At 41.7% G+C, this 22457-nt stretch overlaps 1 protein-coding gene across 1 annotated transcript; it reads left to right on the top strand.

Moving 5' to 3' along the window:
• Window positions 1–1146: 1146 nt before the first annotated feature.
• ca4a (carbonic anhydrase IV a) lies at window positions 1147–12017 on the top strand. Its single transcript, XM_079508790.1, has 8 exons — window positions 1147–1252; window positions 5252–5296; window positions 5396–5560; window positions 5670–5815; window positions 8144–8236; window positions 8355–8421; window positions 8525–8688; window positions 9801–12017. The coding sequence occupies exons 1-8, from the start codon at window positions 1186–1188 to the stop codon at window positions 9978–9980; spliced, it is 927 nt and encodes a 308-aa protein (XP_079364916.1). The 5' UTR covers window positions 1147–1185; the 3' UTR covers window positions 9981–12017.
• Window positions 12018–22457: the final 10440 nt, after the last annotated feature.

The raw sequence follows: 22457 nt of genomic DNA, 5'->3' as shown, positions 1-22457 counted from the left end.
ACTCCCTCTTGTGCGACCCAATAATAAGTGTTAAATGATGTTGACCTAAGAGGATAGCGCACCAGATAAGTCAGCGCGTGTTGGTTACAAGAAAAGGGAATTAATCACCAAACACTCAAGAATGCACATTCCTGACGGGCCTGATAAAGGTTCCTCCCTCACACTGATAAACTGCTTTCCCTGCTATGGTGCGTGCAAGGTGTCACGCCAGTGTGCATAGAGTACCAAAAAAAAGGGGGGGGGGGTACAATGTTGCATAATGGGACATTTGTGCTACAAATCATATTGGGCTTTTGTCCAATGCAACTTTCTTCATGTTGGGCTATGAGGGCTCTTTCAAGTGTCCTTCACTCAAATTATCAATAATTCAAGAAAATCTTTGGGATTCAACAACAACCGGTGAGTATAAAAATAAACCCTGAAAGGTTTTGAAAATGTTTTTTTTGCTAAACTTTCACAAAGCATTTGGTATTGCTACAGTGAGGTTGAAAAAAATAAACATTTTACTGTGTGTGTGTGTGTGTGTGTGTGTGTGTGTGTGTGTGTGTGTGTGTGTGTGTGTGTGTGTGTGTGTGTGTGTGTGTGTGTGTGTGTGTGTGTGTGTGTGTGTGTGTGTGTGTGTGTGTGTGTGAACAATCCCTTCCTTCACATACAGTATGGAACACATGGACACCAGCCAGTGCCAGATACCTCTCATTCTCCACATGTAATCCTGTATGGCCTGCCCTATAGTACAGTGTGTGCCAGGTCACTGTGGCTACCAGGTCAGAGAGACACACACACTTTCATTTAAGTCTGAAATGTAAAAAAAGCATAGTTTGCCTAAATAGCTTACATTCACCCTTCACAAAGCCCAATAAAGGATTAATTTCATGTATTCATGTAGCCTATAGATATAGCCACATTTGTCATTGTCACCGTAAAAAAATGGGAAAAGTAGCTCATAAAGCCTAAAAGGACAAGGTGAAATGACAGTAGGCTATTTAGGAGCAATAAGCCTCGAATGAAGACGCGTGTATTACAGGTAGATGAATGCCCACAGGGGAGGGGCCAGCGTGTTTCCTGTCGACCGTGGTCCTGATAGATAAATATAAGAAGACCCCCTGGAAGAATGCGATCGCAAAAAAACAAGTCATTATGATTGTGTGTGTTGCCCTCCTATGGTCGAGTCGGAGACGCTCCAGAATGCAGCATCTTACTCCGTTATCCTTTCTCCTGGCATCCCTTTTCACGATCTGCACAGGAGCAGGTGGTGAGTCTATGCTTCCATCACGGAATAATATTGTTATATCGGTAAATTGTTGAATGTGTTAGAACCTATAATCGAAGAATCTACGGAATAGCTTTTATTGGTTAAACAATCAACAATGTATTAACTTTGTCAGTGTTACATGGATTTGTTTTGTCTACTTACTTGTGGAACCATGTGGATAGTTCGTGCACTGAGGAATTATTAATATTAGGCATTTGAAATCTACAGCAGCCTATAATCAATATAACCCCTGAATCTGTAGAACAGTGTCAATAATTGCTATACTATTTATTATGTAAACGAAAAAGTTAACGTTTTCCACATTATTGATGTCCAAACGATCTAAAACATCCAAACAAATACTCATAATTATCACAAAAACCTATATTAATTAATATTGTGAATCTATCTGCTCGGGGCTTATATGCGGGCAAATAATTTCCTTCGTGAAAGATCGATGCGCCAAAAATAGCACCAATAAAACACACGCGTAATAGCCCTGCATGCAACACTGTCAACACACACACCTGCCCTGTCCATCACGCACATTTGGCACCGTCCACGCGTTCGTCACTCACTCATCTGATGATCACCGCCAATCGCTTCACCTTTTACTGACCACTGAATTCACACTTCAAGGACATCACAATAAAATAGCCAACAAAACAAGCAGAACCTCAACCTACGAGATGCGCGTCAAAGAAGAAAGATCAGCTCAATCCGTCCAGTATAGCCTATATGCGCTTCGCTATAAATAAGTAAAAAGGTGAGTCCGAAAGGTTTTTTTAGAGCGTCAAATAGCTGCTCCGTTATGACACGGCTCCTTCATTCATTCTTTTCCGTGCACCTGTTATGCATCCATCAGCCAATGAGGGAACCGTGCGTATGCCGCAGCAGAGAGACGCACCAAGCATGGAAAAAAGAGACCATGCAGCGCCGGACAAGATTTAGACTCTCCTAGATGTCTTTTATCAATGTCAGAATCAATAAAATACATATACTGTACGAGAGTCTAAATCTTATAGGCAAACAATATATATAGGCTACTTGATCGTTCCGTGTAGAAATGTAACCAAATGGACCCGTAATTAAGCGTCCATTTGGTTACGTAACGTCTACTGAAAGTGTACATTTGTTACTGTTAGAGAGAATAAGTTTAAAGTGAACACGGATGTTTTTTTTTGCTGCAACAGTTTAAAAGACACGAGGCGACGCTTCAGTGCGAAAGCCCTAAGTTTGGTGAAATGGTATAAATCATGTAACACCAGGAATGCCCTATGCAACCAATGCATATTATAGCCATATATATTGGGTAAGACTATATATACTTTTAAATGTATCATGAGTTGAGGAGTTGAGAAATATTACATTTTTTTTTGTAATTGGCTAATAGCAGCAGAAACAATCTTATATCACCACTTGCACTTTTGCAATATGGATTCCTGGAAAAGAAATACAAACATTTCAATGTTTGCTGCTTTGCTGATTTATCCAATAGCATTGTAATATTTGTAACCCACTGATTAGTACGTGAATGTGCACGCTTTTCACGAGTTCATGCCGTTGTCGTTATCGCCGATATCGACTTTAATATCGAGTAAAAAATGTATACCCCCCCCCCCCCCCCCAAACACACACACACACACACACACACACACACACACACACACACACACACACACACACACACACACACACACACACACACTCGTGATTTATAGCCTGTCTTTCTGTCTTTCCGTCGTACGTGCAGTGGGTGTAGGCTACAGTATAGCCCACCGCTAAACTTAGATATGGATTGGGACAGCATGGTCTGTATTGACAAAGGGAATCCAGACTGTCCTGCCGAGCTGTCATGGGTGGGGAATGGGAATGACAATTACCATATTTTGCCTATAATCAAGCTTTCCGTCCATAGGCTACACATCATTTTCCGAATTGTTTATTTTATGATACATAATTGGATTACATCATTCCGATTGCATGTAGTCATCAGTTACTACCAGAACATTCACGACGCGACGCTATATAATAAATTACAGTGTGGACCATGTGTTATCCTCTATGTAGATTATGCCAAATGCTGCGCTATGAAGCAAAATGATGATTGACATGTTTATGCGTGTCCTTTTTATGTGTACGCGATCGATCATGCAGTCAGTCAGTCAGTCAGTCACACACACACACACACGCACACACACACACACACACACACACGCACGCACGCGCGCGCGCGCACAATCTTAAAGATCTTTACTCCTTTGTTTATCACAGCTCTGGTATCCCCATTCTCTCACGTCACGTGCAGACAAACGTATTTATTTTTCCTCCATTGCCTTTTGTTTCTTTTTGACAGTTTCCTATTTCGCGACTGCTGCTCCGACTGAATTCCCCTGAGAGTGGCGTTGAGTAGGCACACCAATTGAAACCCCATTGTTCCCGCGCTAATCGACCCCGCTTTGGACCAAAGATCAAAGCGTATTGGCGAGGGGAGGAATTGCTGTGCGCACCGAAATCTGATTGGATAAAGCATTATATTGACTGGATAGTGGGGATGATTTGACTGGTTGAACTATACAAAGACAGTATAGGCTATAAAAGCATTAAGCAATCACCAGTAGCAGCAGTAAAAAAAAATCTGATTGATTTGTATCTCAAATTGTACAGATTAACGTATCAGTGTCATCTCTCACAGTAGCTACTAGCTATTGCAATGTTGGCTCAAAAAGAGTGAGATTTTGATCAATTTGATGTGTTACTATACTACAAGATGGCAGAGAGTTGCGTAATAATTTCCACTTCTCGCTGTTTGTGTAACAGTCCCTGTTACATCATACTGGAAGAAATTCAAAGTGTGTCTGTTTATTAATTGAGAACAATATGATGTACGATTGGCACCATCACCAATCTGATCCCACCCAAATGAATGCCCCATGCTGTGTTTATTTTCAATACCCATTATCATGCCAGTAGGAGGAAATTGCTTGCCAATGAGGCGAAGAGCCCCATACATTTACATCCAATTCACTCCATTTCCTTCACTTTCAAGTCCTCCTCCTCATACAATTCTGATAACAGTCAGAGCAGCTAGGAGTAGGAGACCCTCCCCATATTTTTTCAATGGCATGAGTGTTTTTCATAAATATTTAATTTGTGAGATTGCAGTGGATATTTGTCTCAAGGTATGGGTGGTGGAACATGCAACCCCATTGTGAAATATTAATAAACCCTCAAAGAAACATGTGAGAATGTGGGCCGTGTTTATTCTAGCACGGAAAAATAAAGCCCAAACAAGCTCAAACCCGTGTTTCTTTGTGACCTTGGACAATAGGAAGACCATTATTGTGTATTCAGACGCTTGTATGACCGGGAATAACAGTTTGACATAAACAAATACTCAAACAATTCACTGTTTTCAAATAGAAAAAAACTAACTATATTGATAACAAAGACAAATTAATAAATATAGCTTGAACTCTATCTGGCAGTTTGTCAGAAAATATGCCAAGAAAGAAACATCCTTCCAATTCTTAACAACAATTTGAGGCGTGTAACTGCAAGTTCTATTAATGCAGTATGGCATAACTGATAAACGTCACCACTTGAACCCCAGCATCCCCATTCTGGGGGGGAATACCCCCCCCCCCCCCCCATGTCGTGCTGAGCTCAGCAGGATGATCTTGAGAATGCGTGGGAGACTCCTTTTGAATCTCTGTCTCTCTCACACACCTTATTGCCCATGTGGTTTTTGACGTGTGTGTGTGTGTGTGTGTGTGTGTGTGTGTGTGTGTGTGTGTGTGTGTGTGTGTGTGTGTGTGCGCGTGTGCGTGCGTGCGTGCGTGTTTGCACACACATGCATTTGTATAGCTCTGCATTTTAAATGTATTCTCGATATCACAGACCACTCTTCCATTCATTGCACTTACTAGCATTTACTAATAGATACCTTATGGAAAACCACTTCATTATTATATTCAAACATTGCTCTTTCTCCTTTAGATTGGTGCTACCAGTCCCAGTTCACCTGTGAACATCAGTGCAATGGTAAGGTTTATCTAGAGATAAAAAACAGTGAGGAAATGGTCAAATGTCAGCTAAGATAACAATATAGTGATGGTGTTTACTTGGCTGTCCGTTCTTTAGGACCAGTGAAGTGGGACCATGCCAACGCGCAGTGCAGCGGAAGGTCCCAGTCCCCAATCAATATTGTCACCAAGAAGACTGCTTTAGACGAACGTCTGACTCCTTTCCAGTTCGGCGACTACCAGCACAACTTCAAAAGCATCATCAAGAACAATGGTCACTCTGGTAAATAAATGTTTATGATATAAACACCTAAATGAATCCACAGGGATTTTAAGCTGCTGTGCTGGGTCGACGATCACTTAATGTCTGATCCTCTTCCCCACTTCCCCAGTTTCAGTGAGTGTTCCTCACCTGGCCACCATCGCGGCAGGAAACCTGGCGACGCAGTACAAGGCTGTGCAGTTCCACTTGCACTGGGGGGAGAATGGAGGGCCCGGCTCCGAACACACCGTTGATGGGGAGCAGTTTCCCATGGAGGTAAATTTACAGTTACAATTTAGGCATTTGGCAGACGCTTTCAATTCTACTCCACAGTTCACTACATCTCAGAGGCAAATGTTGTACTTTTACTCCAGTACAATTATTTGAACACTTTAGTTACTAATTAGATTATTAAATTGCGACCAAAGGTCGCAGTTAACTATGGAATCAAGCATTTCCCATCAGTTAGTGTGTCGTGTCTCCCTTTTGACTTATACCTATCCATTCAAATGTCAAACTCTAGACGGGCCTGCCCCAAACTTATTAGTGCAGCGGCTGCAGCCGCGCCCGGCAGCCAGCGAAAACTATAGTTCTCAACAGGCCCACCTGTTCATTCAAACTCTAGACGGGCCTGCCCCAAAGTTATTAGTGCAGCCGCGGCCGGCAGCCGGCGTTCTCAACAGGAAAATTAAGGCCCGGCCCTACCTGGGCCCTCATCAAACCCAGCCTACACTCAAGAGAATGTCCCTGCTATCACCCTTATATACTGTATGGAGCTGACCTGTTCTGACATTCCATATGTTGATCTGACCTCATCAAACCCTGTACACTCAAGACCATGCTCCTTATATGGCCAGTACAGAATTCATTCCATGTTGATCTGACCCCCCATGCCAAAGCACCAGCGCTCGCCCAGCAGTCTGCCGTCAACGAGGCAGATGCGTGCACGCGACCTGGCCCTTCGCTTCTCGCCCTCAGGCGTCTTACTGGTTACAAAACATTGGACCATTTGAAAATAGCCGATCTACAAGCTGACAATGCGTAGATCGTCTATTTTCAAATGTTTTTATACATTTGAAAACTTGAAATGGGACAATTTCTACATAATGAGTACTTTTACTTTTGGTACTTTAAGTACATTTTGAAGCCAATACTTTTGAATTCCGGACATTCACTTGTAACAGAGCATTTCTACAGTATTGATACTTTTAACTCCTTTTACCACTCCCTCAGTGGTCCTCCGTGGTGATACAAGTGCGGTCGGATGGTTTTCGAGATACAAAGGGCAGATACATGCACACAGATTGTACGCTCCTATACTATAAATTACGATACACACACCAACTCCAAACTCGCCGTGTGTTTGACCGAGGACCTGAGAGAGCGAGAGAGAGCACTGTGTGTTGTCATCAAGACCGGACCCCAGCATCTGGTAATGCAATCTGACCGTGCCATCGGTTTATTGGCCAGCCATCTTCTGTTCACACAAGCTGCCTTTGGCCGAAACGAGGGCTGAGGTCTATGGCGATATTATAGGAAGACAACTGCCCACTTATCTCTCTGATGTGTCACATGGTTGCTTATCTGCATGGTACTCAGTGTAGGTGTCTCAGGTGTCCTGCCATGCAAGAGCCGAGCCCAGAATCTCTCGGGTCTCATTGATGTTAATAAACAATTACAGGAAATTCGGCCTCACGTCAGCAGCGCGGGCACCGTACCACACTGGCACCATATCACACAGCAGCCCCTGTGGCATAGTGTAATAATGCCTTCCACTTATACCCTGCTTTCAACTTTTATGACCACCATTTAGTTATGACGTTTCTTTGATTGTGATATATAGTTCCGCTCTGCAGCTCCGACACAATGCCCACACAATCGTACCAGGAATGACCCAATGTCTCTGTGTGCGTATCTGTCCCGCGCACATCTCGAGAACCGCTTGACCGCTTGACTTCGAACTTGGCGTGCCTATCGCGAGGACCCGAGGTGTCCGGCGTGAAGCCGGTCATAGTGTCTGCCTATACGACGTCCATATGTGGATGTCCAAATACTGTATGGAGATCACTGATGTCATTGATATATGCCCATATGCAGTGGTAACTTAAGTACATTTACTTAAGTACTGTACCTAAGTACAATTTAGAGTTATTTGTACTTTACTTGAGTATTTCCATTTTCCAATACTTTTACTTCTACGCCACTATACATCTCGGATCCAAATACCACTAGTAACTTTTGTTACTAGTTACTTTGTAGATTTTGATTACTATAACAAAACATTAACCACTTGAAAATAGCCGATCTACAAGCTGGGACATTCTGCATATTGAGTACTTCTACTTTTGGTATCTTTACATTGATACTTTTACTTAAGCAGTACTTTTTCCACCACTGTCCATATGGGCATATCGGTTGGACCGGCAGGTTCTGGACAACCGCTGATCCGGCCACATTTACACCGGGCTTATGCTTGCACCTCTGCGTCTGTTCAAGATCACTGAGGATTGTATTGTGTATTGTTGTGGATTCCTATATGGTGCCTGATGAGACCTTGGTAATAATGGCATAGCATCAGTAATGTTGTGTTTCTTGTCTTTGCAGTTGCATATTGTCCACATGAAAAAGGACTTCACAGACCTAGGTAAAGCACTAGGAGACCCAGAAGGAGTTGCAGTCCTTGGGTTTTTCTACGAGGTAACTACTATAGATTATAGAAGAATTAATTACAATTAAAAAATATATATTGTTTATTCCTGGCAGAAAATGCAATCCTCAATCAATCACTAAAACGTGTCACTTTTCTGCTTTTCAGGAGTCCAGCAGTGCCAACAAAAAATATGAGCCTATCATCAATGCTCTGAAAGTCATCAAAACAACCGGTCAGTAGTAATTGCAACAGTAGTCTTTCGGTACAGTGAATGACAAGATTTGTCTTGATAACAGCAGCTAAAATGTTTTTTTTGCCTGTACTCTTTCTTTTAGGCAGCAACACGTCTTTGTCACAAATCTCCCTGGAGCAGCTGATCCCGTCTGAGCAAAGCCTGACCAACTACTACCGCTACAAGGGTTCTCTGACCACCCCCGGTTGCCACGAGGCTGTTGTCTGGACCGTGTTTGAGAAGCCCATCCCTTTGAGCAAGACACAGGTTAGATTACAGTGCTATCTATCTATCTATCTATCTATCTATCTATCTATCTATCTATCTATCTATCTATCTATCTATCTATCTATCTATCTATCTATCTATCTATCTATCTATCTATCTATCTATCTATCTATCTATCTATATATCTATCTATCTATCTCTATAAAAATAAACGACAATCACCTACAGAAAGAAAACTTGTTTTTGGATGCAAAAGCAAAACCTTCATAATCTACAGTTCCAAGCAAGTCCTGGAAAAGACGTGCTGTGATGAGCCAGTGCAGTCACTTTGATTGGCAGTTGTGCCGTTCACCCCGAAACATGATTTACTAGACTGTGGCAGTTCATGTGGCATGGATGTATTTGTAATAATAACTAATATATCAAAATCACTTTTGACTGCAAAAAATAGCGTAAAAGCGATATTCTTATGGGCTCCGCTCTATGCTATGAGGGCTGCTGCGGTCTGCTGGGGAAACTGGACAGCAATTTTGCAAAATACACACCGCATGGCAAGTAATGTGAGATCAATATAAGTAGTGAGCCTATGTGTTAAGTTGTGAAGTTGTCCTTTAATACAGGGGTTTTCAACTGATTGTGAACCCCACCACCTTGACTCAATCAACCGACCACTGTTGTGTTGGGTGCGGGTATATGGGCTAAGATGAGTGCTTTATAGTAACATTTGCTATGCATCCCATATGTATACATCCCACAGCTTCTCAACCAATGGTCCATTGAGTATGACTACTAATACTTTACTAATAATTATGACTCAAATAAAAAGACAATCCAGTGCACTTCCCCCTTCTAACTGCCTTTTTCTGTTGAATTTCTTGACCTCCGACTTGTCAGTAAATGACTAAATGGACGGTCATCATAGGTCACCAGGTCATTCACTTCTCGGTTTCTAGTGGAAAGACATTTTTTTTTAAATCAACAAATCCTACATCACTAAATGAATGGCCAGGGACCACATGCAATACCTTCACGGACCACCAGTGGTCCACGGACCACCTGTTTTTATTACATTACTGCCTAAAGGCCTAGCCCTATACTGTCATAGTCAAATGATTGAAAATCAAGTGTGTGCTGTTTCTGCTTCTTCCCAGCTGAAGGCGTTCTCTGAACTCCAGTTCCAAGACGGTAAGCCCATGACGGGGACATTCCGACCGGTGCAGCCCTTGAATGGTCGTACGGTGTATCGGTCTGGTGGGGCTGTACTCGTGGCTAGTGCAGCCCTACTCATGGCCTCTGTGACAATGGCCTTGGGTCTGCCTCAGTACAACTAGAGGAAAGCATCCCACCACGCGGCATCTATGAACACAATACGTTCTCGGCAACATATCTGTCTGTAACATATTTGTAGCATGGTAGCCGAGATTATTATCTAGATAAGAATAAACATGATCAAATAAGAAATATGTTAAATTGGAGACAGTCTCAGTCATGGCCATGGAGACTTATATTTTCACAGTTCAACAGTGTTAATGGCCCAGGACCCTTATGTCACAAATGACAAAGGCATTCATTGAATGCCTTATGAAAGATGCCATAAGGGTGTATTCAACAGCCATGCATGTGTAATGAGGCTGCTTTTGTTAAGTCTTATCCAAGCATTATAAATGTGCCATAAGTCAGGCTGTTACCAGCAGGTGCTCATACACATCAAACAACTGTCTAACAGTAACAACACAAGTCCAAACACAGCTTGGCACCTTCTGCCAATGTCCCGACCTTTGACAACATCAGCCTAAACACCAGCATTCCCATTATAGTACATCACACGGCGCGATAAACTTTACACCTCTTCCTCCTTGTCCAATGTCGGTTAAATTTAGCTTCTGCTAATATGAATATAAGTGGTGGTATTCGGGTTACGTCTGTGCTCACAGTGCAGATGACAGGACCATGACCCCGCATGTGACGTACGTGTTGCTCTGATGGAACATGTGAATGGCATGTGGTCTATTAATAGAAGAACCGTGCTGTCATAAATAAGCTACGTTCAAAGCCAACCATCCAGTTTGTCTCTATGTTGCCAACACTTAGTTGCAACTGTGTGTGCAACTGATTGCTGCTGAGTGTTATTGGCCTTGCCTTTCCCTAAAACGTATTCCAGTAGCAAATCCGGCCTCAGGCTGATCCATGATGAACATGACATTTGTCCACATTACACCGCAGACATAATTGTTCTTACTTCATACTCGAGGCGATTATGAAGTACGTGCAAAATGGCCAGTGTGTGACTTAATAAAAACAAATGCTGTTCTGAGAGAGGTTTTAAACCCCATGCCACACACGAGTTACGTGAGTACGACTATGATGAAGACGCAGGAGCTTCTTATACATCCTGCGTCTGATTAGCAGGTCATGACAGGAATGATTCGAGGCTGGAGCATGAGATTTGAGTCAGTAGATGGAATGTGAACACATGGATACAACACATACAACACATATCTCTTTCTTCTGTAGGCCTACATTTTACAGTAGCATAGAAAGGCATGTTAGTGCTTTCCTTTTTGTAAAGGCCAGTGGACTGGCCTTGAAACAAAATAAGTGTCATGCACATTGTAACTGCTCTAAACACACTGCTTACAAAGAGTGCTTGAAATACAAACAAACACACACACACACACACACACACACACACACACACACACACACACACACACACACACACACACACACACACACACACACACACACACACACACACACACACACACACACACACACACACACACACACATATACAGAGCTATAGAGTGTGACTCGATTCTCTCATTCTGACCTGTGAAGTACTCTGAGCTTATAAAAAAAAAAAAAAAGAGAAACAAAATCATGTGACTTGTGTTCATGGCTTTTATTACCAGGGTCTCTGATGCACTGAATGTTATCTACTGTGAATTGCACCTGATTGAGTTGTCCTCCATTTATTCAGAGGACTTGTTATGTATTCAAACCAGATATCGGTGCAATTCTCTTGAGAGAATGATTTATCGTTATTTACTGGAAAGGAATATGTATATTTTCCATTGTTTCATAAAGCATCAAGACATATTTCTATGCTGTGTCATTTGTACACAATGTATTTATGTATTGTATTATGTATATAGAGGAAACACAGTGTTATTTATGTTATATTTCAGAGTTTATGAAGTCAATGAATAGCACAGCATACATACTCTCAACGGATGGCCGAAGTTGTTTGTGACCAAATCAAATTAAGTTTACTCGTAATGTTCAAAAAGTATGAAACTGTTAACATGTATTTGGATGTTGTGCTTGAAATAATATGGAGGATGTGTTCCAACTGAACAATAAACTACTGAGTGTTTTTAATGGAAGTCCCTTCCTCTGCATCTCTACATTATGTTGTCGGGAAGAAACCACCAAAACTCCAAACTCCAACTCCAAAATGTTAATGTTTCAGAAAAAAAATAAAATAAAATGTTTCAGGAAATGAAGAAAACCTAGCAATACTGCCTCATTAGAGTTGGTGTTGTCACTTTATATATTGTGAATTACTTGCATGAGAGGGGGGGAGGTGATGGAGTTAGCTGTTTAAAAGGGTGTTCAATAGCACTGATTTATGCCCCAAGAAATCTTAAACCTCAAAAATGGAGTTGGGTGGTTTCCTCCTGACAGCAATGATATCCATTAAACGGTCTGTTAAATGTACCAATCGACCCACTGACATTTTCAATGTAAATTAACAATAAATAAAGAAATAAACTCGCTCGTGCTCAATTCTCCTGCACTCTGGAAAGGTGATATTAGAAATAGACTCTCTATTTAGTTGTCTGGTAGCTCAGACGGACAGACAAGCTTCTCAGTTTCCTGCGCGTCTCTCTGTCAGTCTGTCAGGAGAGTCTGAGAGCGGCTTGAGATCACAATCCTCTAATCCTTTTCTTATTGCCTTGTTCTTCATGTTGGTAGCTGTCCTTGAACTGAATTCACATTTCACACACACACACACACACACACACACACACACACACACACACACACACACACACACACACACACACACACACACACACACACACACACACACACACACACACACACACACACACACACACACACACACATTTTAACAATTTATTCATGTCCACATAAAGGAGAGCATACAAGGACACAAATATTAAAGGTACAGTTAAGGTTACATTCACAAAATCATGGCATATGTCTTCATTAAGATGCATATCACTCAGTATGCTGGGTATGGGTAAGAGTAACAGAGTCTCCACCATATGTGGCGGATACCTAATATGACGGCACAGGCCAGCCGGTCGATTTGACATATGGCTCGAGTGCGTGCGGCAAAAACTGTGGGAGGAGTAGCGTGGCAAAGTATTCCAAAGTAGGGGAACAATAGTATGGTCGCCATAGGCAACCATACTAAATAGCAAAAAATAAATCAGGATTTCAATTCAAATAGCAAACATAGCAGATCTACAAGCTCAAAACGTTTTGAGCTTGTAGATCTGTTAACGACAGTATATGCAATGTGGCCCTCTGGAGAGAGTGTGGAACTATAGTGGCCCTCTGGAGTGAGTGTGGAACTATAGTGGCCCTCTGGAGTGAGTGTGGAACTATAGTGGCCCTCTGGAGTGAGTGTGGAACTATAGTGGCCCTCTGGAGTGAGTGTGGAACTATAGTGGCCCTCTGGAGTGAGTGTGGAACTATAGTGGCCCTGTCCATCGTCCAAGTTGCCCACCCATCCCTGCTCTATAGATCACATGCTGATTGTAATACAGGAGTTACACAAACACAACATGGCAGACCTTTCATTCTGCCGGCTTTTCAGAGTGACTTTCACTGATTGCATGTCAAGTTCCTTTTCCTGGTGTATGATGTATCGTTCCCAGTGGGGTAAACAGTCACTACTGTATGTAGATATACATTGCGCCTCCATATCTTGCCATTTATTAGGCCTAGACTTCTCAATATTATCCACCTCTTTGACTTTTTTTTGATGTATTTTTGTCTCTATCAGTAGGTTTACTCACAAATGTGAATCCAGGACAAAGTAGTAGAATGCTGTGGTTATAGGAGGCTAGTAGTAGTAGTGGCATTTTGAATCTCCATACAAGGACATACATACATACATACATACATACATACATACATACATACATACATACATACATACAACACAGGACTCAAGGGAACAGGGGGAGGACATGATAGTAGGCAGCTAGGCCCTAAAGATGGTGCCAACAGTTACATAGATGAGCTATGTATGCATGCAACCGTGAAGTGTCTGAATCTTTAGCTGAAGGAATGTACAAGTACAGCATATCACATCCCCCTCTGTTTCACTCTAGTGTTTTGAATGGCTCCCAGTGGTATTAGATAGTATAGTACCATTAGTATCATCATTTCCCCTCAGTATTTCCTCCTGGAGAACAGTTAATTATAAACTAAAGTTTGGAAAAGGGGAGGACATATACATACATACTGTAGATTTACAATGCTGCTGCTCTTGTCGTTTTCTACACAAGAATGAACTATTCTATAACTCTTCATAGAACTATCCCATATAGTTATCCTCATGTGAGGGATAGTCCCTCATATCATATAGACTGTAACTTAACATTGCTTTTAAAACGGAACACTATAGATTTGTGTGATCCACGTTAGCACCATACTGGTCTAAAAATGGTTTTGCCATATATACGAATGGTTTTGACTATAGGGATGCACCGATATGGAAATTCTGATACCAATATATGTTTATTTCGTTTTTAATTCCCCCTTTTGTGCCAGGGAAACAAATATCTTAGAAATTCATGTTCAGAATCTACAGCTTCTTGAAGACTCTTAGGCCCCATTTACACTGGCAGACAAATCTAGCCTGAATCAGATCTGTGCCACATCAAGATTGAAATCTGATTGGTTTAAATGGTCACATGACTCATTTAAACAAATCCGATTCTAATCTGGATGTGGCTCCCCAGTGCCTCCCCAGTGCCCCCCAGTGCCTCCCCAGTGCCTCCCCAGTGCCTCCCCAGTGCCTCCCCACTCCCCAGTGCCCCCCCAGTGCCTCCCCAGTGTCCCCCCAGTGCCTCCCCAGTGCCCCCCCAGTGCCTCCCCAGTGCCTCCCCAGTGCCTCCCCAGTGCCTCCCCACTCCCCAGTGCCCCCCCAGTGCCTCCCCAGTGTCCCCCCAGTGCCTCCCCAGTGCCTCCCCAGTGTCTGCCCAGTGTCTTCCCAGTGTTTGCCCAGTGCCCCCCCCAGTGCCTCCCCAGTGCCTCCCCAGTTCCTGCCCAGTGTCTGCCAAGTGCCTCCCCAGTACCTCCCCAGTGTCTCCCCAGTGCCTCCCCAGTGTCTGCACAGTGTCTGGCCAGTGCCCCCCCAGTGCCTCCCCAACATGTCTGCCCAGTGTTTTTTTTTAATCCTCCAAAATCATGAAAGACTATAGTCTGTCTTCCGAAATGCAAGTTAAATAACTCAGAAACTACAAAATATTTCAAAGTAAAAAGTTCCAGCATGTCTCCACAGTAAGCTGAATTACAAAAAGTGTGAATGGAGTTTCTACCGTAGGTGAAAGTGATTTGCCATGAAAGGTGAAAGTGTAAAAAATATGAAAATCATGAAAAAACGACATGCTATAGTTCATGGTTTCGGAAGTCAGACTATAGTATGTAGTTTTTCATGATTTTGGAGGATTTGAAAAAAAATATGAAAATCATGAAAAAACGACATAGGCCTACTATTGTTCATGGTTTCAGACAGCAGTATGTCATTTTTTCATGATTTTGGGGCACTACGTCAGAGCCAGGACTTGAACCTGTGGCCTCCTGATTCCCAGACAGGCTCTGTACCCAGTGAGCCACTGTGCTCGCTGTTTACAATAAGCAAAAAAGATAATGATAGAAGAGCCAGAGACTTGTTTCCATTGTGGTTCATAAGCATTCAAACGTCTAGAGATAAACAACAGCAAAAGAAACAATAGACAAATCTCTATTTTATTTTTTGTATTTTATTTTTGTATGAGTGTTGTTACTCAAAGGGAAAGGCAAACTGTGTTGTGAAAGGTAGCAAGTAACTCAGTGACTTAGCACACTCGTTACATGATCTGGAGGTTGTCGGTTCAAACCCCACTCAAACCTTTACTTGCCAATATCTGCCATTGAGCCCCATTGTACATTTCTCAAATTTGAAAGCACTATATTTCTAAAACTATGAAACATTTCAAAGATTCCTTTTCAGGCAAACATGTCCACCGTAAGATCAACCTAAATAGGTTTGAATGGGGTTTCTAGGTGTAAGTATGTAGGACTAGTAGCATGCCAAAGTTTGTGCTATTGCCATTGGGAATGCATTGGGCGTTAAAGTTAAATAACTCAGAAACTACAAAACATTTCAAAGTAAAAAGTTCCAGCATGTGTCTCCACAGTAAGCTGAATTATAAAACGTGTGAATGGAGTTTCTAGGTGAAAGTGATTTTGACGTGCCACTATCTGCCATTATAAATTTCTCACATTTAAAGCACTATATTTCTAAAACTATGAAACATTTCAAAGATTCCTTTTCAGGCAAACATGTCCACCGTAAGATGAACCTAAATAGGGTTGAATGGGGATTCTAGGTGTAAGTATGTAGGACTAGTAGCATGCCAAAGTTATAATTTTTTTCGGACGGCATACTATAGCATGTCGTTTTTCGTGATTTTGGACTATTTGAAAAAAATATGAAAATCATGAAAAAACGACATACTATAGTTCATGGCTTCGGACGGCATACTATAGCATGTCGTTTTTCATGATTTTGGAGGATTTGAAAGAAATATGAAAATCATGTAAAAACGACATACAATAGTCCATGTTTTGGGACGGCATAATATATTATGTCATATTTTCATAATTTTGGGACACTATGTCAGAGCCAGGACTTGAACCTGCAGCCTCCTGATTACCAGGCAGGCTCTGTACCCAATGAGCCACTGTGAATGCTGTTCTTAAAAGGCCGAATAGATAATGACAGAAGAGCCAGAGACTTGTTTCCATTGTGGTTCATAAACATTCGAGCGTCTAGAGATAAACAACAGCAAAAGAAACAATAGACAAATCTCCTGTTATTTTATGTTTTGTATTTTATTTTTGTATCAATGTTGTACTCAAAGGGAACATCAGACTGCATTGTGGCAGGTAGCAAGTAGATCAGTGACTTAGCACACTGGCTGCATGATCTGGAGATAGTGGGTTCAAACCCCACTCAAATCTTTACTTGCCAAAATCTGCCATTGACCCCCATTCTGAATTTCTCAAATTTAAAAGCACTATATTTCTAAAACTATGAAACATTTCAAAGATTCCTTTTCAGGCAAACATGTCCACCGTAAGATGAACCTAAGTAGGCTTGAATGGGGTTTCTAGGTGTAAGTATGTAGGACTAGTAGCATGCCAAAGTTTGTGCTATTGCCATTGAGAATGCATTGGGTGTTAAAGTTAAATACCTCAGAAACTACAAAACATTTCAAAGTAAAAAGTTCCAGCATGTGTCTCCACAGTAAGCTGAATTATAAAAAGTGTGAATGGAGTTTGTAGGTGAAAGTGATTTTGACGTGCCACTATCTGCCATTATAAATTTCTCACATTTAAAGCACTATATTTCTAAAACTATGAAACATTTCAAAGATTCCTTTTCAGGCAAACATGTCCACCGTAAGATGAACCTAAATAGGTTTGAATGGGGATTCTAGGTGTAAGTATGTAGGACTAGTAGCATGCCAAAGTTATAATTCTTTTCGGACGGCATTTTTCAACATTTTTGAGGATTTGAAAAAAAGGCGAAAATCACTCGAGACAATGGACTATAGCCCATGGTCTCGGAGTGATTTTCGTCTTTTTTTCAAATCCTCGTTTTTCATCATTTTTGACCATGGGCTATAGCCCATCTCAGACGGCATACTATAGCAGGCCGTTTTTCATAATTTTTGAGGATTTGAAAAAGAGGCGAAAATCATTCGAGACAATGGACTATAGCCCATGGTCTCGGAGTGATTTTTGTCTTTTTCTCAAACCCTCCTTTTTCATCATTTTGACCATGGGCTATAGCCCATATCGAACCACGTATTATAGCATGCCGTTTTTCATCATTTGAGGATTTGAAAAAAAGACGAAAATCACTCGAGACAATGGACTATAGCCCATGGTCTCGGAGTGATTTTCGTCTTTTCTTCAAATCCTCGTTTTTCATCATTTTTGACCATGGGCTATAGCCCATCTCAGACGGCATACTATAGCAGGCCGTTTTTCATAATTTTTGAGGATTTGAAAAAGAGGCGAAAATCACTCGAGACAATGGACTATAGCCCATGGTCTCGGAGTGATTTTTGTCTTTTTCTCAAACCCTCCTTTTTCATCATTTTTGACCAGCCCATATCGAACCACGTATTATAGCATGCCGTTTTTCATCATTTTTGAGGATTTGAAAAAGAGGCGAAAATCACTCGAGACAATGGACTATAGCCCATGGTCTCGGAGTGATTTTCGTCTTTTTTTCAAATCCTTGTTTTTCATCATTTTTGACCATGGCTATAGCCCATCTCAGACGGCATACTATAGCAGGCCGTTTTTCATCATTTTTGAGGATTTTAAAAAGAGGCGAAAATCACTCGAGACAATGGACTATAGCCCATGGTCTCGGAGTGATTTTTGTCTTTTTCTCAAACCCTCCTTTTTCATCATTTTTGACCATGGGCTATAGCCCATATCGAACCACGTATTATAGCATGCCGTTTTTCATCATTTTTGAGGATTTGAAAAAAAGACGAAAATCACTCGAGACAATGGACTATAGCCCATGGTCTCGGAGTGATTTTCGTCTTTTTTTCAAATCCTCAAAAATGATGAAAAACGTCATGCTATAGTATGCCGTCCGAGGCCATGGGTTATAGCCCATGGTCTCGGAGTGATTTTCGTCTTTTTTTCAAATCCTCAAAAATGATGAAAAATGGCATGCTACAGTATGCCGTCTGAGGCCATGGGCTGAACTTGAACCCACGACCTGTGGTTCACATAGACAGCAGCTTATCACAGAGTGCCACCATGCTCTCTGAGAAACTCCTCAGCTTTCCATCTCTTTCCAGTTCTTTTCTGGATGTTATTCTCCAAAACATGCTGCAGAGTGAAAGTAGGAGGAACTCAGCTGGATTTGAACTCACAAACTCTGGCTCACATGGATGTCATCTTAACAAGGGTGCCACTGAGCTCTCAGTGATTTTTGAGTGGTGTAAACCACTCCTACAACTGGCTTTTTGAGTGGTGTAAACCACTCCTACAACTGGCTTTTGTGTGCAGAAAAAATGACCATGGTTGCTATGTTCGAAATAATTTCTGACGTAATTAAATCACACCCGGGTGAACAGGGTGAACATAGCAACCGTGGTCATTTTCTCTGCGCACATTACGTCAGACATGATTTCATTACCTTACACCACTCAGTTCACACGGGTGTGATTTTTAATTTACACCTCTCCCGCTTAGCGGAGAGTGTGGCCCTGTAGAGGTTGCCTCCCCGCACGCGTGCATATGTCGGACGAGCTGACACGAAGAGCCGTTTTTTGTCCAGCGTCCACTCTGGTCCGGAAGTGTCACTTTTGGTGACCTCTAACAGCAGTAAAACGCATGTCACTTTTTAATGTACACCTCTCCCGCTTAGCGGAGAGTGTGGCTTTGTAGAGGTCGTCTCCCCGCACGTGTGCATATGTCGGACACGAAGAGACGTTTTTGTCCAGCGTCCAATTCGTAAAGTGAACAGCATTTAGATATCTTTTTTATTTCAATTTTTTACAAAGAAACATAATGTGTGTTGTAGAGCATCGTCTAAATGTGTTTTAATCGTTTAGATGTGTTTTTGTGTGCAAATAAACAGTTTTTCAATGGATTAAGTTTACTCTAGAGGGTACTCTTATTTTGAAGAGATCGTCCACCGGAAGTCTTATATTCGCTAGCTTAGATTCGCCAAAAAAAACACTGGTGGAGAGGGCCTCTCACCGTCTCCACACCTTAGCGCAAAATGGTCTTAAGCTGCGCACTTCTTAAGCTGCGCGCAGCTTAAATTCTGAGTTTTTAGACAGCTGGTGGATGGAAAAGAAGCTCCACCTCCGCTGACTTTTTGGGCGGAGGAGAGCGTTTCCGGGAATCTGGCCGTCGCGCAAGTATTCCGCGGAGGTGGAGCTTAATTTCCATCCACCAGCTGTCTAAAAACTCAAGCTTTAAGCTGCGGGCAGCCGAGAACGTGCGCAGCTCTTTCGACCGTGTGGCAGCACCTTGTGTCTGTGTACCTCCGGCCAAGTAGCCTATGACTTTCCTCAACTCTTTCCAGTCTTTTACTCTGGAAAAATGAAAAATGCTTCAATGTAGAAATACTCTATTAAATACTGTATTAAAAAGTGCAATATTTGCCTCCAGATGACAATTGTAAATACTCCATTCAAATTAAGAACAACCCTTAAGTTCACACCTCAACATAGTTTATAAAGGCTGCCGAGTGTCACACCAGTGTGTATCAAAGGAATGAGCCTAGATGCTTATGAACTTTGTGTGACCTGTAGAGTAGGTGTCAAGTGACATGAGTAGCGTCCCACCAGAGATAGAATCACGGATGCAACACTGGTTGAACTTGTGGCATGGCCTTCATTCATCTCATCATGTACATAATCTGTTTTGTTGTATCCTTATTTGACGTTTCCGTGAGAAGCGTTATTTTTTCGGAGAAGCAGTATTTCCCCATCCATCGGCATGCCTTGGCTTCCGTTCACCTTAAAGGGCCACTTCACCCATTTTGCAACCAGAGCTTATTTTAATGACGTTTAGGGCACTGTTTTTGTTTTGGGCCCTATCTTGCGCATCGCCTTACTCCTTACGTATTAGGCTTTTTCTACTATTTTTAGAAACATTTTAAAATAGTTCAACTAGTCGAAATGTCCCCAAAATCAACACATTGTGAGCTTGTTGATTGGCTTTTTGAACTATTTAAAAATGTTTTCCAAAATAGTAAAAAATGGCAAAAATGTTTAGGGATAAGGGGTAAGGCAGCGTGCAAGATATAGGGCCCGAAAAACGCGGCCGGTGTGCAACCACCTTTAGTGGCTGATATTTGAGTTAGGCCATCTGTTAAATACCACATGCTTGCTACAGGTATGCTTTTTGAGCAAGTATTATGGAGTTGGTTACCTTTATATAATGACACATTTATGTATACAATAATTGGGAACATATTATAAGTTATCGGATAATGTTGAAAAATATTCACCAATAAATTACAATTTTTTATCAAAGGGCACCTACGGACGGCTGCAATTCGAAACTGGCCCCCGTAAAATCTGAATCCCCCACACACCTCTTTTCCCCCTCACTGTATATGTTTTTTTCCCCTTATTACCCCCTCTATGATGATTTCCTGTTTTTGGCTATAGAAGTGTATATTTGTATGTCTTTAAATGTTATGATGAATTGAACAAGGTGGACCCTCTTGTAAACAAGTGTAATGCTTTATTCAGTCATCCACTCACAGTTGACAGTTTTTGTATTGAGTTGTGCTTGAAATGTACTGCAATTCTGCAAACTGTTAATAAATACTTCAATCAATCAGTTTAGCTGGTATTCACCTTTTTCATATGGCCCATAAGTCTTTGCGTTTGTGTGTGCATAAGTTCCTCTTTCTCTTGCTGTGTTGCCAGTTTTGAAAGAGAAACAAGTGACCAGGTCTATGAAAACAACCACAAATGAAAATAGCTGATCTACAAGCTCACAGCGAGACATTGTGAGGTTGTACATCTGTTATTTAAAAACACATTGAGAATAAATCAAAATATTTTGAATATTTTAACATTTTAATAAAAAAGGCACAAAATATGTTCAGATGGATGTCCGTAGACAATTACATATTAATCTGGGGTTCCTTGATGTGAAGAAATGTGGAAGCAAGCCCAAATAAGCAACTACTGTACTCTTTAGAATCAAGCCCAAAAAGAAACATCAACTTTACAGAAAAAAACAAGTGAAAGGTTGCTTATAATAAGCAGACATGGCAACGCGGCCTGAAGGAAGCAAAGCACACACAAGGAGCCCCAGTACCTTGGCGGGAAAAAACGTGGAAGAACTTGATTTTCTTGAAGGGCCTCTCCAACTTCATTTCCCAGGCTGTCAGGCATGTCCCAACATAAAAATCACACCCGGGTGAACAGGGTGAACATAGCAACCGTGGTCATTTTCTCTGCGCACATTACGTCAGACATGATTTCATTACCTTACACCACTCAGTTCACACGGGTGTGATTTTTATGTTGTAAGTTGTTCTTCTTGGTGTCACTTTTCAAATGGGGCCTTGGGATCATGTACAGAGCATTTGAATGGTGCTGTGCATCAAAGGTGTCTTTAGTGCTTTTAAGTGTTATCGTGGATGTTAATCAGATAATACAGAGGAGAAACCATGACAGGACACAGACAGCCTCCCCATTGGTGGATGTGATCCTGGCAGCCAGCCCAGGTGTGTTCTGGTCCTGTTGATTGAGCTGAGAAGGACCTATAAACCTTCAAGGTGTATAGGTCCTGCTCTGCTCAATCAACAGGACCAGAACACACACTCGTTACTTTTCTTCCAGTTTATTATACTCGTCGTCACGCTACTAGTCCTACATACTTACACCTAGAAACCCCATTCAAACCTACTTAGGTTCATCTTACGGTGGATATGTTTGCCTGAAAAGGAATCTTTGAAATGTTTCATAGTTTTAGCAATAAAGACAACC

Source organism: Electrona antarctica (genome assembly GCF_951216825.1).
Source record: "Electrona antarctica genome assembly, chromosome: 8".
Lineage (NCBI taxonomy): Eukaryota > Metazoa > Chordata > Actinopteri > Myctophiformes > Myctophidae > Electrona > Electrona antarctica.
The sequence above is the reverse complement of the archived record's forward strand: the minus strand, read 5'-3'. Positions and strand labels throughout refer to the sequence as shown.